This window comes from Oryctolagus cuniculus, chromosome 1, assembly GCF_051225735.1.
Source record: "Oryctolagus cuniculus isolate XC-2025 breed Fujian yellow rabbit chromosome 1, ASM5122573v1, whole genome shotgun sequence".
Lineage (NCBI taxonomy): Eukaryota > Metazoa > Chordata > Mammalia > Lagomorpha > Leporidae > Oryctolagus > Oryctolagus cuniculus.
Genome location: NC_142867.1, coordinates 19,141,644 through 19,154,236, shown reverse-complemented (window position 1 = coordinate 19,154,236; position 12,593 = coordinate 19,141,644). Strand labels below are relative to the sequence as shown.

At 56.9% G+C, this 12,593-nt stretch overlaps 1 protein-coding gene across 3 annotated transcripts; it reads left to right on the top strand.

Moving 5' to 3' along the window:
* Positions 1 to 153: 153 nt before the first annotated feature.
* ZNF408 (zinc finger protein 408) lies at positions 154 to 5,586 on the top strand. 3 transcript variants are annotated; one of them, XM_002709081.6, is made up of 5 exons: positions 154 to 336; positions 871 to 1,121; positions 2,470 to 2,531; positions 2,687 to 2,943; positions 4,029 to 5,586. In XM_002709081.6, the coding sequence occupies exons 1-5, from the start codon at positions 288 to 290 to the stop codon at positions 5,537 to 5,539; spliced, it is 2,130 nt and encodes a 709-aa protein (XP_002709127.2). In that variant the 5' UTR covers positions 154 to 287; the 3' UTR covers positions 5,540 to 5,586. The 3 variants fall into 3 exon arrangements, with proteins under 3 accessions (XP_002709127.2, XP_089183199.1, XP_089183201.1); XM_089327073.1 differs by having other exon boundaries at positions 198 to 336; positions 871 to 1,033; XM_089327075.1 differs by having other exon boundaries at positions 319 to 455; positions 871 to 1,033.
* The last annotated feature ends 7,007 nt before the right edge of the window (positions 5,587 to 12,593 follow it).

Genomic DNA, 12,593 nt, shown 5'->3' with positions numbered 1-12,593 from the left:
AGGCAGCGTAACTGTCCGGCTCATCACGCCCACGAGGACGTGGCTGGAACCTTTAGTTCCGGTTTCCCCAGGGACTCGATCCTGGCGGCCTCCGGAATCCTAGGTGCATGCTGTTCTCAGACAGAGATTTGCCTCACAAGTATCCCAGTCTCCTGGTCCTCTGCACCAAAGAGCTCCGAATCTTGGGATTCTTTTCTGAAAAGAAATTTGGAACTCAGTGACTGTTTCCGGGGGGAGCTGAGAAGCGGACGGTCACTTCCGGTAGAGGGAGGCTTTCTGACCCCGGGATGGAGGAGGCGGAGGAGTTGCTCGTGGAGGGGGCGAGCCTGCCGCTTGGTGAGTGACCTGCGAGGTCGGCCACCCCCAGCCCTGGCCTAGCGGGGCCCGGCGGCATCTGGCCAGCTCTCTCCCCTTCGTCCTTTTACCTCCCGAGCCCAGGATCCTCCTTTGGTGCCGTAAGAGTCAATGGGGGGACTTTAAAATTACTTATTTGTTGAAGAGAGAGACTCTCGTCTGCTGGTGCACCCCCCAAATGCCTGCCGGGGCCAGGCTGAAGCCGGGAGCCAGAAATGCAATCCGGTGCTCCCACGTGGGTGGCAGGGATCCAACTACTTGAACCCTGGCCACTGCCTCCCAGGGTTTGCGTTAGCGGGAAGCTGGAGCCAGCCGGGGTGAGAAACCCCAGCCCTCCGTTATGGGAGACGGTGCCACAACCGTCTGCACAGACGGCCGCCGGCCCCTGAGCTGCCCTGAGACCTCCCAGGGGCCTCCCTTAGAGCCCTGACCTAAGCCTCCTGTGGCCTGCCTCGAGTTGTGGTTTCTTCCACACCTTTGCCCTCTCTGCCTCACTGTCTTCTCATCTCCCTGCAGCTCTGGGCCAGAACTCGGGATGGAGCCCTTCCGGAGTGGGCCGTGCCCAGGGCCTGGAAGATGTAGCGCCTGGACTGAGCCGAGCCGCCCTGGCTGTGAAGAGCCTCCCCCGCGGCTTAGCCCTGGGCCCCTCGCGGGCAGAGGAGCAGCATTTGGGTGTCTGGTGTGTCGGGGAGCCCCTGCAGCCTGGACTGCTGTGGGGACTACTGGAGGAGGAATCTCTCTGCGAGGGAGAGAAACCAGGGCAGGAGGTATCTGAGGATCAGGGCGTCTCCTCTCCTTATTTGAAAATTTAAGAGAGATTAAGCCATTCCCAGATGGCTGCCCACGCTGTTGGAAGCAGGGTATTGCAAGCAATAGGAGATGTCTGTGTCCCATCTCTCCAGGATGGTGTCTCTCCTCCCAGTTGCAGTAGTCACGAAATCAAGGGGCAAGAAGTTGTTAGAAGCTGGATTAGTTTAGTGTCAGCAGTGACAAAAGTCAGGAGCTTAGGTTTTGTTTTGTTTTTAAAGATCTGTGTATCTATTTGAAAGGCAGAGTTAACATAGAGAGAGGAAGAGAGACAGAGAAGTCTTTAATTCGCTGGGTCGCTCCCAAATGCTCAGACAGCCAGGGCTGGACCAGGCTGAAGCCAGGAGCCCAGAACTCCTTCCAGGTCTCCCACGTGGGTGGCAGGGGTCCAGGCACTTGGGCCATCCTCCCCTGCCTCCCCAGGCACATTTGCCGGGAGCTGGATTGGGGCAAGTGGGACTTGAACCAGCGCCCACATGGATGGCAGCTGAACCCTCCACACCAGATTGCCGGCTCTGAGCTCAGGTTTTTACAAATAGAAAGACGAGGGATCAGATCCCAGCCTGATCCCCTGGGTAGTTAGATTACATGCCTCAGTAAATCTTTTTTTTTTTTTTTTTGACAGGCAGAGTGGACAGTGAGAGAGAGAGACAGAGAGAAAGGTCTTCCTTTTGCCGTTGGTTCACCCTCCAATGGCCGCCATGGCTGACGCGCTGCGGCCGGCACACTGCACTGATCCAAAGGCAGGAACCAGGTGCTTCTCCTGGTCTCCCATGCAGTGCAGGGCCCAAGCACTTGGGCCATCCTCCACTGCACTCCCTGGCCACAGCAGAGAGCTGGCCTGGAAGAGGGGCAACTGGGACAGAATCCGGCGCCCCGACCGGGACTAGAACCCGGTGTGCCGACGCCGCTAGGTGGAGGATTAGCCTATTGGCCTCAGTAAATCTTAAAAAAAAAAAAAAATTACGTGACTATCCCAGGTTTATTTAGCTGATGAGATTAAATAAGGTACGATTTTGTTGTATCATTAATGCAGTTTTTTTTTTTTTTTTTTAGTTGATGTTCCTCTTTTTTAGTACTCACTAGAAGGCAAGAATGTGTTCAGTGTAGTAACTACACTCTTGGGAGGGAGATGAAGGGACAGTCTTTTTGGTCTTGACAGAATGAAGAGTCAGCATCAGCCTCTATGTTTCTGGGAGTTTCTTGTTAGATCTGTCTTGGAGGGGTTGTGTCCCGAATTTTGTTTGTCACCCACCCCGCTTGCTCCTTCAAGCACATATAAGAAGGACGTCTCTTGGTTTATTTCAGGATCTGTCACTAGGCGCGTGGGGAGACGTGTGTGCCTGTGAGCGCAGTTCAGGGTGGACCAGGTGAGTTAGAGGTGCGTGCAGTGAGCCCCAGGTGGGGACGGCTGTACCTCCCTGCCCAGTGAGCCTGGCACTGTGTCCTTGTGCATTCACGGAGCCGAGGAGCTGGGCTTTCAGCCGAGAAGGTCTCCTAAGCCGGCTCTTGCTCTGCTTTGCAGTTGGGTGCGACGGGGCAGGCTGCAGAGTGAGGGGAATGTGGCCCCGGTGCGGATCAAGCAGAGGCTCCACCTGCAGGTGCACCAGGTCGTGCCGCCGGGCTCTGAGCTGCTGCTGCGGCCCCCGCCTCCCTCTGAGGGCCCGAGCCCCGCTCAGCCTGGGCTAGAGGAAGAGGCAGCGGCGGTGGTGGCGACAGAAGTGGAGTCTGCCGTGCAGGAAGTGGGCTCCCCCGAGGAGGATGCCACAGAACCTTGCGCAGGTATGTTGAAAAGCACTGGCTCCAGGTCATCACCGGGACAGCCTGTGATACGGCGAAGCCGGAGCAGTCATGGCTCGGTGGGGTAAGGCCGAGCGCTGTGGGGTCCCGGCTGCTTTTCAAAGTCTGCTTTAAGGTGCATCTGTCAGGCTGGGATGGGAATGAGGGGCTTGGTCAGGACTGAGGAAGAACCTGACTTGGTGGTTGAGGGTTGGTGGACACAGCAAGGGCAGAATTCTTTTTTTTTTTGTTTTTTTTTTTTTGACAGGCAGAGTGGACAGTGAGAGAGAGACAGAGAGAAAGGTCTTCCTTTTGCCGTTGGTTCACCCTCCAATGGCCGCCGCGGCCAGCACGCTGCGGCCGGCGCACTGCGCTGATCCGATGGCAGGAGCCAGGTGCTTTTCCTGGTCTCCCATGGGGTGCAGGGCCCAAGCACCTGGGCCATCCTCCACTGCACTCCCTGGCCACAGCAGAGGGCTGGCCTGGAAGAGGGGCAACCGGGACAGAATCCGGCGCCCCGACCGGGACTAGAGCCCGGTGTGCTGGCGCCGCAAGGCGGAGGATTAGCCTAGTGAGCCGCGGCGCCGGCCGAGGCCAGAATTCTTTAAGGATTCAGAGTACCTTGAGCTACTCACTATGAGTTGATGTTTTGTTGAGGGGTTATGGGTCTTTTCCTTGGAGTAAACAATAGAGTGTTGTAACTGTTACTTTCCCAAGAGTTGCTGGAATAGTTCAGGGTGTGTTGACACATTAAGCTATTCAAGATTTCCAGTTTCTTCTCTCTGGAGTGGGGGGGGTCCCTTTTCTAATGAGCTAAGGTGGGAAGGCGGGGTCTTGACTCACCTCCTAGGGGTGTGTCCAGAGAGAGAAAACCAGGGGCCCTTCCTCTGGCGGGGCACTGCGGTTCCAGGCCCCCGGGACTGGGCAGGCAGAGAGAGTGTGTGCAGCTCAGGCCGCAGGGCAGCGACGAGTGCCATCGCCGCTACTCAGCTTCAGGGCCTGGACGGGAGACACACACTTCTGCGATCTCTGGGAACCGCAGTGCTGCTAGGCTCAGCTGAGGCCTGCACCTCACTGTCGCCCTGCAGATCCCGGCCATCAGTCACCTCCCGGCATCCAGGCAGAGAGCGTGCTGAGCCCCGGACCTAAGCCCCAAGCCCAGGAGCAACTCCCCAAGGATACCCAACCAGCTGGCCCTGTGCGGCAAGATGGCACCACGGAGGAGGCGTGTCTGCCGCAGACACAGGCGCAGCCTGATCCTCAGAGCAGCTCAGCCACCCAGCAGGGCCCAGAGCACAGCGAAGCCAGTTTCCCATCAGCCCCCGGGAGCACCCAGGCAGATGCTCACCTGGCCAAGAAGTTACCTAGCCCCGGTGATCAAAGCTGTCCCGGAGCAAAGACCTCAGAGCCCAGGGCCCAGCACCCTGGCTTCCCGGGACTCCCGCAGACCCCTCCTCGCCCAGCCGTGAGCTCCCCAAAGCAGGGGCGGCGGTACCGGTGCGGCGAGTGCGGCAAGGCCTTCCTGCAGCTGTGCCACCTGAAGAAGCACGCGTTTGTGCACACGGGCCACAAGCCCTTCCTCTGCACAGAGTGTGGCAAGAGCTACAGCTCGGAGGAGAGCTTCAAAGCCCACACGCTGGGCCACCGCGGCGTGCGGCCCTTCCCTTGCCCGCAGTGCGACAAGGCCTACGGCACCCGGCGAGACCTCAGGGAGCACCAGGTGGTGCACTCAGGTGCACGGCCCTTTGCTTGTGACCAGTGTGGCAAGGCCTTTGCCCGCCGGCCTTCCCTGCGGCTGCATCGCAAGACCCACCAGGTGCCGGCTGCCCCGGCCCCGTGCCCGTGCCCCGTGTGCGGGCGGCCCCTGGCCAACCAGGGCTCCCTGCGGAACCACATGCGGCTGCACACCGGGGAGAAGCCCTTCCTGTGCCCGCACTGCGGCCGGGCGTTCCGCCAGCGGGGCAACCTGCGCGGGCACTTGCGCCTGCACACCGGGGAGCGACCTTACCGCTGCCCACACTGTGCCGAAGCCTTCCCCCAGCTGCCCGAGCTGCGGCGCCATCTCATCTCCCACACCGGGGAGGCGCACCTGTGCCCCGTGTGCGGGAAGGCCCTCCGAGACCCACATACCCTGCGCGCCCATGAGCGCCTGCACTCGGGCGAGAGGCCCTTCCCGTGTCCCCAGTGTGGCCGTGCGTACACGCTGGCCACGAAGCTGCGGCGCCACCTCAAATCCCACCTGGCAGACAAGCCCTACCGCTGCACCACCTGTGGCATGGGCTACACCCTCCCACAGAGTCTCAAGCGCCACCTGCTTAGTCACCAGCCCGAGGCACCCTCCAGTCCCCGCCCCGTGTCCCCTGCTGCCTCGGAGCCCACCGTGGTGCTCCTGCAGACGGAACCCGAGCTGCTAGGCCTGGGCGGCGAGCGGGCCGTCTCCCCGGCTGGGGCCGTCGTGGAGGTCACCATTTCTGAGAGCCAGGACAAGTGCAGGGAGATGGCCCAGGAGCCAGGCCCCGCCGCCAGCCTCGTGCTCATCCATAAGGACATGGGCTTCGGTGCCTGGGCGGAAGTGGTGGAGGTGGAGGCGGGCACCTGACGTTGCGCCTCCCCCGCCAGAGCCTTCCATAAAAGGTTTGGTTTCTAGCTGCCGTGTGTCCGCGCCTTCTTTCTCTTGGCATGGCCTGGTAGGGGCTGGACTTTCCTATGAGAACCAGGTCAAGCACTTCCCTTCCTGCTACCAAACCCCCAAATTGTTTCCCAAGATTATTAGGTCAGACTTCTGGTTGGAGAGCGTTTCACTGACATCCAGTAGAGCTTGTTCTGCCACCTTCGCAGAACCCCGCTGAGGCGACCCCACCCCGCCTGGGTGCTGAGCCTGGCGTAGTCACACCCACAGAGCTCCCTCGGGGCAGGCGCTGATGTCTAGCCAAATGGGTGACTCCAAGGACTGAAGCAGCTCAGTGCACAGCCCTCATGCCCCAGCTCACTGTGCTTTGGGCTGAGTGCCGTGAGGTGGCTCCTCATCCTGGGCTACAGGGTGCTGGGCTCCCGGGAAGGGAGCCGGGCCTTAGGAAGTTCAGTGTAGCCCTTACAACCCTGGGAAGGTCAGGGACCTGTGTCCTGCCCCAGAGCACAGGTTACTTGGGGGTTAGCATTCGCACCCACATAACCCAGCAATGGCGTAAGGGGGCCAGCCTCTGCAGTGTGCTGCCTCAGCACGGCTGGCTCTGAGTGTTGGGGGAGGGGAGAGCTGTGCAGGAGAAGGTGCTGGGATGAGCATGGGCAGGCCTGAGCAGCATGGCCGCCACCAAGAATGCTGGGAGGGAGGCGGGACCTAGGCTCAGGAGTTGGACTTGATTTTCAAGACCGTGAGAAGCCCTGAAGGACGTGATCAGATTTGTGTGTGACAAGACCTGGAGGAGGGGTGGGCGGACGCGGTTGTGGGAAATGAATTTGCTGCCTAGGAGGCTGGGGAGAGGGCAGAGCGGTGGAATGGCTCGCCGAGTGTCCATGGAGCACTTCAGTTAGGATTGTAGCAGCGACAGTGTCTACGTGTCTACTCTCAGGTGGCTTGCACTGTAGCGTGGGAAGGGCATTACAGATGGTCAGGCTCGGAAGAGCAGTGAGGCAGAGGCACGCAGGGCGGGGGTGTGCAGAGCGTGTTGGCCCAGGCCTCTGGGGATGTGACTGGAGTGGAGGTTGGGGGGAGCTGCGTTCTAGGCAAAGACACAGAGGTCAAGAGCAAGGAGCAGAGTGACCAAGGCAGGGCAGGGCATGGAAGGAGTGAGGACAGAGGGTGCCCTGGCTGGGCAAGGACTTCGGATGGATCCATTCTCAAAGACGTAAAGGCATCCTATTTTAAAGACTAAGTGGATACCGAGAGAGATTGGACCTGTGGTTTCTAACTAATTGGGGGGGGGGGGGGGCAGGCTGCTATGGTTCGGTGTGCTCTGTCCCCAGGAGTCCATGTGTTGGAGCTCAGCTCTTCAGTGTGGCGATGTCACACGTAATGACCTTGACAGGCAGGGCCTGGTGGGCGGTGGTGACGTTGCTGGGGGCACTGCCCTCAGAGCGGGCTTAATGCCGGCCTTGCTGAGTGAGCAAGTTCTGTGATGGTGGATTTACAAAAGAGCAAGACAGCCCCTCCCCGGGCTCTGGCTTCCTGTCTCACTGTGTCACTCACTTGTACAGTGTCACTGACCCTGAGGTCTTTGCCATACTGGGCAGAAGCTTGTGCCATGCTCATGGACCTCCAAAATTGTGAGCTGAGTAAAGCTCTTTAGGAAATCCCCAGGAGCTGCCATCGTGTTGTAGCGGGTAAAGTCCCTGCCTGCAATGCCAGCATCCCATATGGGTGCCGGTTCGAGTCCCGGCTGCTCCACTTCCTGTCCAGCTCCCTGCTAATGCACCTGAAAAAGCAGCTGAAGATGGCTCAAATCCTTGAGCCCCCACCCCTGGCTGTTGGCAGTCATTTGGGGAGTGAACCAGCAGATGGAAGACCTCTCAGTCTCTCCCCCCTCTCTGAAACTCTACCTTTCAAATAAATAAATAAATCTTTAAAAAAAAAAAAAAAGTGCCCAGCCTCAGGTGTTTTGGAGCAATGGAAAATGATGAGTAGTACAGAGAAGCAAGAAAGACAGGAAACACGTTGTGTTCTCACCTCACCCTCTGCTGTCCTGCCAGACAGGTGCCGTCATGCCTGACTCAGATGAGAAGCTGTGGCTTAGCGGCCGTGAGTAACTGGCCCCCACCAGGTCATCAGCAAAGGGAACAACCAGGACTCACTCCAAAGTGGGTCATCTGGGGGCTCGCAGCACCTGCCGCCTGCCTCCCGGATCGCCACTGACGTTAACCCGGGTGCCACCCAGTGCGAATGGCTTTCCTGTCTAACAGGAGGCAGCAGCAGGAAATCGAAGCGATCTAGGGAGAGAGAGGCCCCAGTGGCCACAGCCCGAGACGGAACTGCGGCAGTCAGTGCCCGCTCTGCCAGCCCTGCAGGGCTCCATTGCTAGAGCCTGCTTCCCGCGGGGCTGCTTCAGCTCGGCTGAAATGAGCACCCGCCCCAGCATTGTTGGCATAACGGGTAAAGCCGCCACCTGCGACACCAGCATCCCATATGGGCACCAGTTCAAGTCCTGGCTGCTCCACTTCTGAAATTATTGTTATTAGATCCCTGCTAATGCACCTGTATGCCCAAGTGCTTGGGTCCTGCCATCCGTGTGGGAGACCCGGATGGAATTCCAGCTGGCTTCAGCCCCAGCCGTTGCAGCCTTTTGGAGAGTATGAAAGATTCTCTGTGTGTGTGTGCACGCGTTAACTCTGCTTTTCAAATACATAAGTCTTTAGTAAATTTTTTTATTTAATAAAAAATAATCTTTAAAAAAACAGTGAGCAGCGCTCAGCCCTCTGCCTCTCTGCTGAGCCACCCGCCTGGTCTGGCTAGGTGTAGTCTCTCCACTCAACCATGTAACCTCGCTCCTTCCCCACCCTGCCCAGTCCAAGCGACTGGGCACCCTCTCAGGCTCTGTCTGGAGAGGTGCCCATCCATCCTTACGGATGTCCCTTCCCTAATAAACCTTGCTATTTTACCTCAAAAAAAAAAAAAAACAAAAAAAAACAGTGAGCAGCTGGGCAGCATCTGTGCGGCACCGTTAGGCAGCCCGGAGTCGTGCTGGCGGCTTGACATTGAGCTGCGCTGGGTGGTGGTGAGGCCTGTGCACAGCCCACAGCGATCCCCAGGCCCACACCGGACGCTCATGTCCCAGTTCTCATCCCCCACTCAGACGAGAGCTTTCTTCCCCCACTGAGGCCACCCTGCTGCCAGAACAAAGCCAGCAAATCCGCAGCATGTGACAGGGGATCTGCGCCCTGCCAGCCCTCAGGCTGATAATGGGGGTTCCGAGGCATCATGGGAAAGCAGAGGCCCGGGGTCCATCAGCAGCACGCGCAGGACAGAGCTCAGCCTTCTAACTCCTCCTTTAGTGCTCTTCCAGCTGACCTACCAGGCAGTGGCCATTCTTAGAAAGGCTGACCACTGGAATGTAGTTTTACAAATTCATTCGAGAGGCAGGGAGATGGACAGAGCCGCAGATGGAAACCTCATCGGCTGGGTCACTCCAAATGCCTGCAGTGGCTGGGGCTGAGCCACGCGGAGGCCAGGAGCTTGGGATTCGGTCTGGGTCTCCCATGTAGGCAACAAGGACTCAATGGCTTGAACCATCTTCACTGCCTCCCAGGGTGCACCTTAGCAGGAAATGGAATCAGAAGCAAATGTAGGGCCGGCGCCATGGCTCACTTGGCTAATCCTCCACCTGTGGCGCCGGCACCCCGGGTTCTAGTCCCAGTTGATGTCAAATTCTGTCCCGGTTGCTCCTCTTCCAGTCCAGCTCTCTGCTGTGGCCCGGGAAGGCAGTGGAGGATGGCCCAAGTGCATGGGAGACCAGGAGGAAGCACCTGGCTCCTGGCTTCGGATCAGCACAGCACGTCGGCCTAGCAGCCATTTGGAGGGTGAACCAACGGAAAAGGAAGACCTTTCTCTCTGTCTCTCTCTCTCACTGTCTAACTCTGCCTGGCAAAAAAAAAAAAAAAAAAAAAAAAAGTAGGACTCAAACCCAGGTGCTGCAGTACAGGATACAGATGTCCTAGCCTGTATCTTAAGCATTAAGCCAAAGACCTCCCACTCCTATTTTTTTGTTTTAGTTATTTTTTTAAAAAATCTGAAAGGCAGACAGAGACAGAGAGATTTTCCATCTGCCGGTTCACTCCCCAAATGCCTATGACGTCAGAGCTGGGTAAGTCTGAAGCCAGGAACCTGGAGTTCAGTCCAGGTCTCCCGCGTATGTGGCAGGGACCTAAGTACTTGAGCCACCACCTGCTGCTTCCCAGAATGCACACCCACAGGACGTGGATGGGCAGTGGAGTGAGGACCTGCACACTGTAATCATAATTTTAAAATATTGTGTTTATTCACTTACTTGAAAAGAAGAGTAACAGGGAAAGATCCACCTGCTGGCTCAGGCCCCAGGGGGCTGCAACAGCTGGGGCTAGATGAGGCCGAATCCAGAAGCCCAAAACTCCAGCTCAGTCTCCCACACAGGTGACAGGAATCCAAGTACTCGGGCCTCAGCTGCTGCCTCCCGGGAGCACTGGCAGGGAGCTGAGTCAGAGCAGAGGCAGGACTCCATCCCAGGCATTCCAGTATGGGATGGGAGTGTCCCGGGCAGGGGCTTAACCCACTGCGCCACAGTGCTCATCCCAACCAAAACAGAAAACACTGATCAGACTGAGAAAAAACTAAACACCTAAAGAGACATAATTTCAGCCAAAAAGAAAAGAGAGTTTTAATAAGGTAAATTTACAGGGGCTGGCACTGGCACAGCAGACTAAGCCGCTGCCTACAATGCAGGCATCCCTTGTGAACATCGGTTCGAGTCCCAGCAGCTCCACTTCTATCCAGCTCCCTGCTAATGTGTCTGGGAAAGCAGCAGAAGATGGCCCGAATGCTTGGGCTTCTGCACGCATGTGAGAGACCCAGGTGGAGTTCCTGGCTCCTGGGTTTGTCCTAGGTAGCCCCAGCCATTTGGGGAGTGAACCAGTGGGATAGAAGACTCTCTCTCTCTCTCCTCTCTTTAACTCTGCCTTTCAAATAAATAACAAGATAAATATAATTTTTGAAGGATTTACATTTTTGTTGATCTATAAAAGGACAAGGCTACCAGGAGACAGGCACAGAACTCTGGACTGGGTTTAAGAATATCTGTACCCCTTGGGGCTCTGGGGCTCTGGGACTCTCGCTCTGTGTCTTGGAACAGGATTCTAGTGTTTTTGATGATTAGAGAGCTTGTTGTTACAGCACAATGTTTGTCCTACCTACCCCTGGTTTTGTTGATACCTATTCGTGGGGCAGGAAGGCAGCCCTTCATCGTGACCTTGTTCCCAGGGGAAATAGGTGCAACAGTGTGCAGGTGTGTGTTTAGGGTGAGACATAGAAATGACACACTCTGCGGCACGGTGCCTCCCCCGCCGCCCGGGCTGGGGGTCTTCCAAGAAGAACAGCTCCTGGAGGCAGGGGCTCGGAGGGGGACTGCAGACCGTCGACATGCTGGGTGTGCTGCGGCCCAGAGGAGCTCTTGGGTCCCCCACAGAGACATCTTTGCAAAGAACACACCCTCTCTCCCTACCTCTGCAAAGCAGCCAGAGTGGGTGTGGCCTTCCAGTCACCACAGAAACACAGGGCCGTCCTGCTGGAACCCACTTCCTAACGGCAGTCTCAGTTATGGAGGAATTGGGTTGACTTTTCATTGTGAAAAATGTTTCAAATACAGAAAATTAACAGATTAATGTCACCGCCCCCTCACCACCTGGGTTTAATGGTGTTTAGCATTTTACCCTGCTTGCTTCATCTGCTTGTCTTCAGTATCCTCTCTAACTCATCAAGATTGTAAAAATATAACCATGCGTCATTGGCACGCATCAAATTAACAAGAATTCAGAGCCAGCATTGCAGCATAGCGGGTAAAGCCACTGCCTGCGATGCCAGCATCCCATCTGGGCGCCGGTTCCTGTCCTGGCTGCTCCTCTTCAATCCAGCTCCCTGCTAATGACCTGGGAAGAGCATCGGAAGACGGCCCAGGTGCTTGAGCCCTGCTACCCACATGGGAGACCTGGAAGAAACTCCTGGCGCCTGGCCTTGGCCTGGCCCAGCCCTGGCCATCGCAGCCATCTGGTGAGTGAGCCAGCAGAAGGAAGCGCAATGTCTCTCTGTTTCTCCCTCTCTCTGTAACTCTTTCAAATAAATAAATACATCTTTAAAAAAACAAAAATACAGAACCAGAAGCGGTGGGCATTCTGGCCTAGCAGTTAAGGTGCCCGTGACCCCCATCAGAGCTCCCTGTCATTGGAGACGCGGGGAGGCAGCAGGGATGACTCCAGTGACCGGGTTCCTGCCACCCACGTGGGAGACCTGGATTGTACCTCTAGTTCCGCCTTTGGCTCTGGTCCAGTCATGAGCATTATGGGCATCTGGGGGGAATGAACCAGCTTTCTCTTTCTGTCTGCCCCTCGAATAAATATTTGTTTAAAAAAAAAAAACAAGCCACGACAAGCCACACGTATACACCCACCCGAATGGTTCATGTGACATGGATGGATGCCAGGGGCCATGGGTGAGGAGAGGGGCTCTCGGTCCTTGCTTGTGGGGTGGAAGCTACACAACCACGTGGGATGGTCATCAAGATGGACGCCTGCCACATGGACCAGAAAGTCCACTCCTGGGCTTAGACCCGACAGAAATCAGGGCTTACTTACAGGAAAAGTCTTGCACAAGAATATCCATAGAAGTTCCAGTCCTAACAGCCCCAACCTGGGAACCACTCCAAATGCCCATCAGCCGGCAAGTGGATCTATATGCAATAGCCACACAGTGAGATCCCATGAAATCCTGAAAGGAACGGATTCCTGCTCCACACAACATGGGTGGATCCCAGACACGCACTAGCGAGAACAGCCAGACCCACACAAGGATGTGCTGTAGGTTTTCATTTGTGTGAAGTTCAGAAACGGACACAACTGCAGGGTAGTGATAGCAGTGAGGACAGAGGCTTTCCGTGGGGGCTCTGCTGAGAGGTGACACAAAGGAGGGACCTGTTGGG

What these genes read in the sequence shown, in the direction of transcription:
- ZNF408 (XM_002709081.6), top strand. Translation starts at nt 288, where the DNA reads ATGGAGGAGGCGGAGGAGTTGCTCGTGGAGGGGGCGAGCCTGCCGCTT. An exon ending in GAGAGAAACCAGGGCAGGAG is followed by an intron (nt 1,122 to 2,469) that starts GTATCTGAGGAT and finishes GGTTTATTTCAG; the next exon opens with GATCTGTCACTAGGCGCGTG. An exon ending in CGCAGTTCAGGGTGGACCAG is followed by an intron (nt 2,532 to 2,686) that starts GTGAGTTAGAGG and finishes TCTGCTTTGCAG; the next exon opens with TTGGGTGCGACGGGGCAGGC.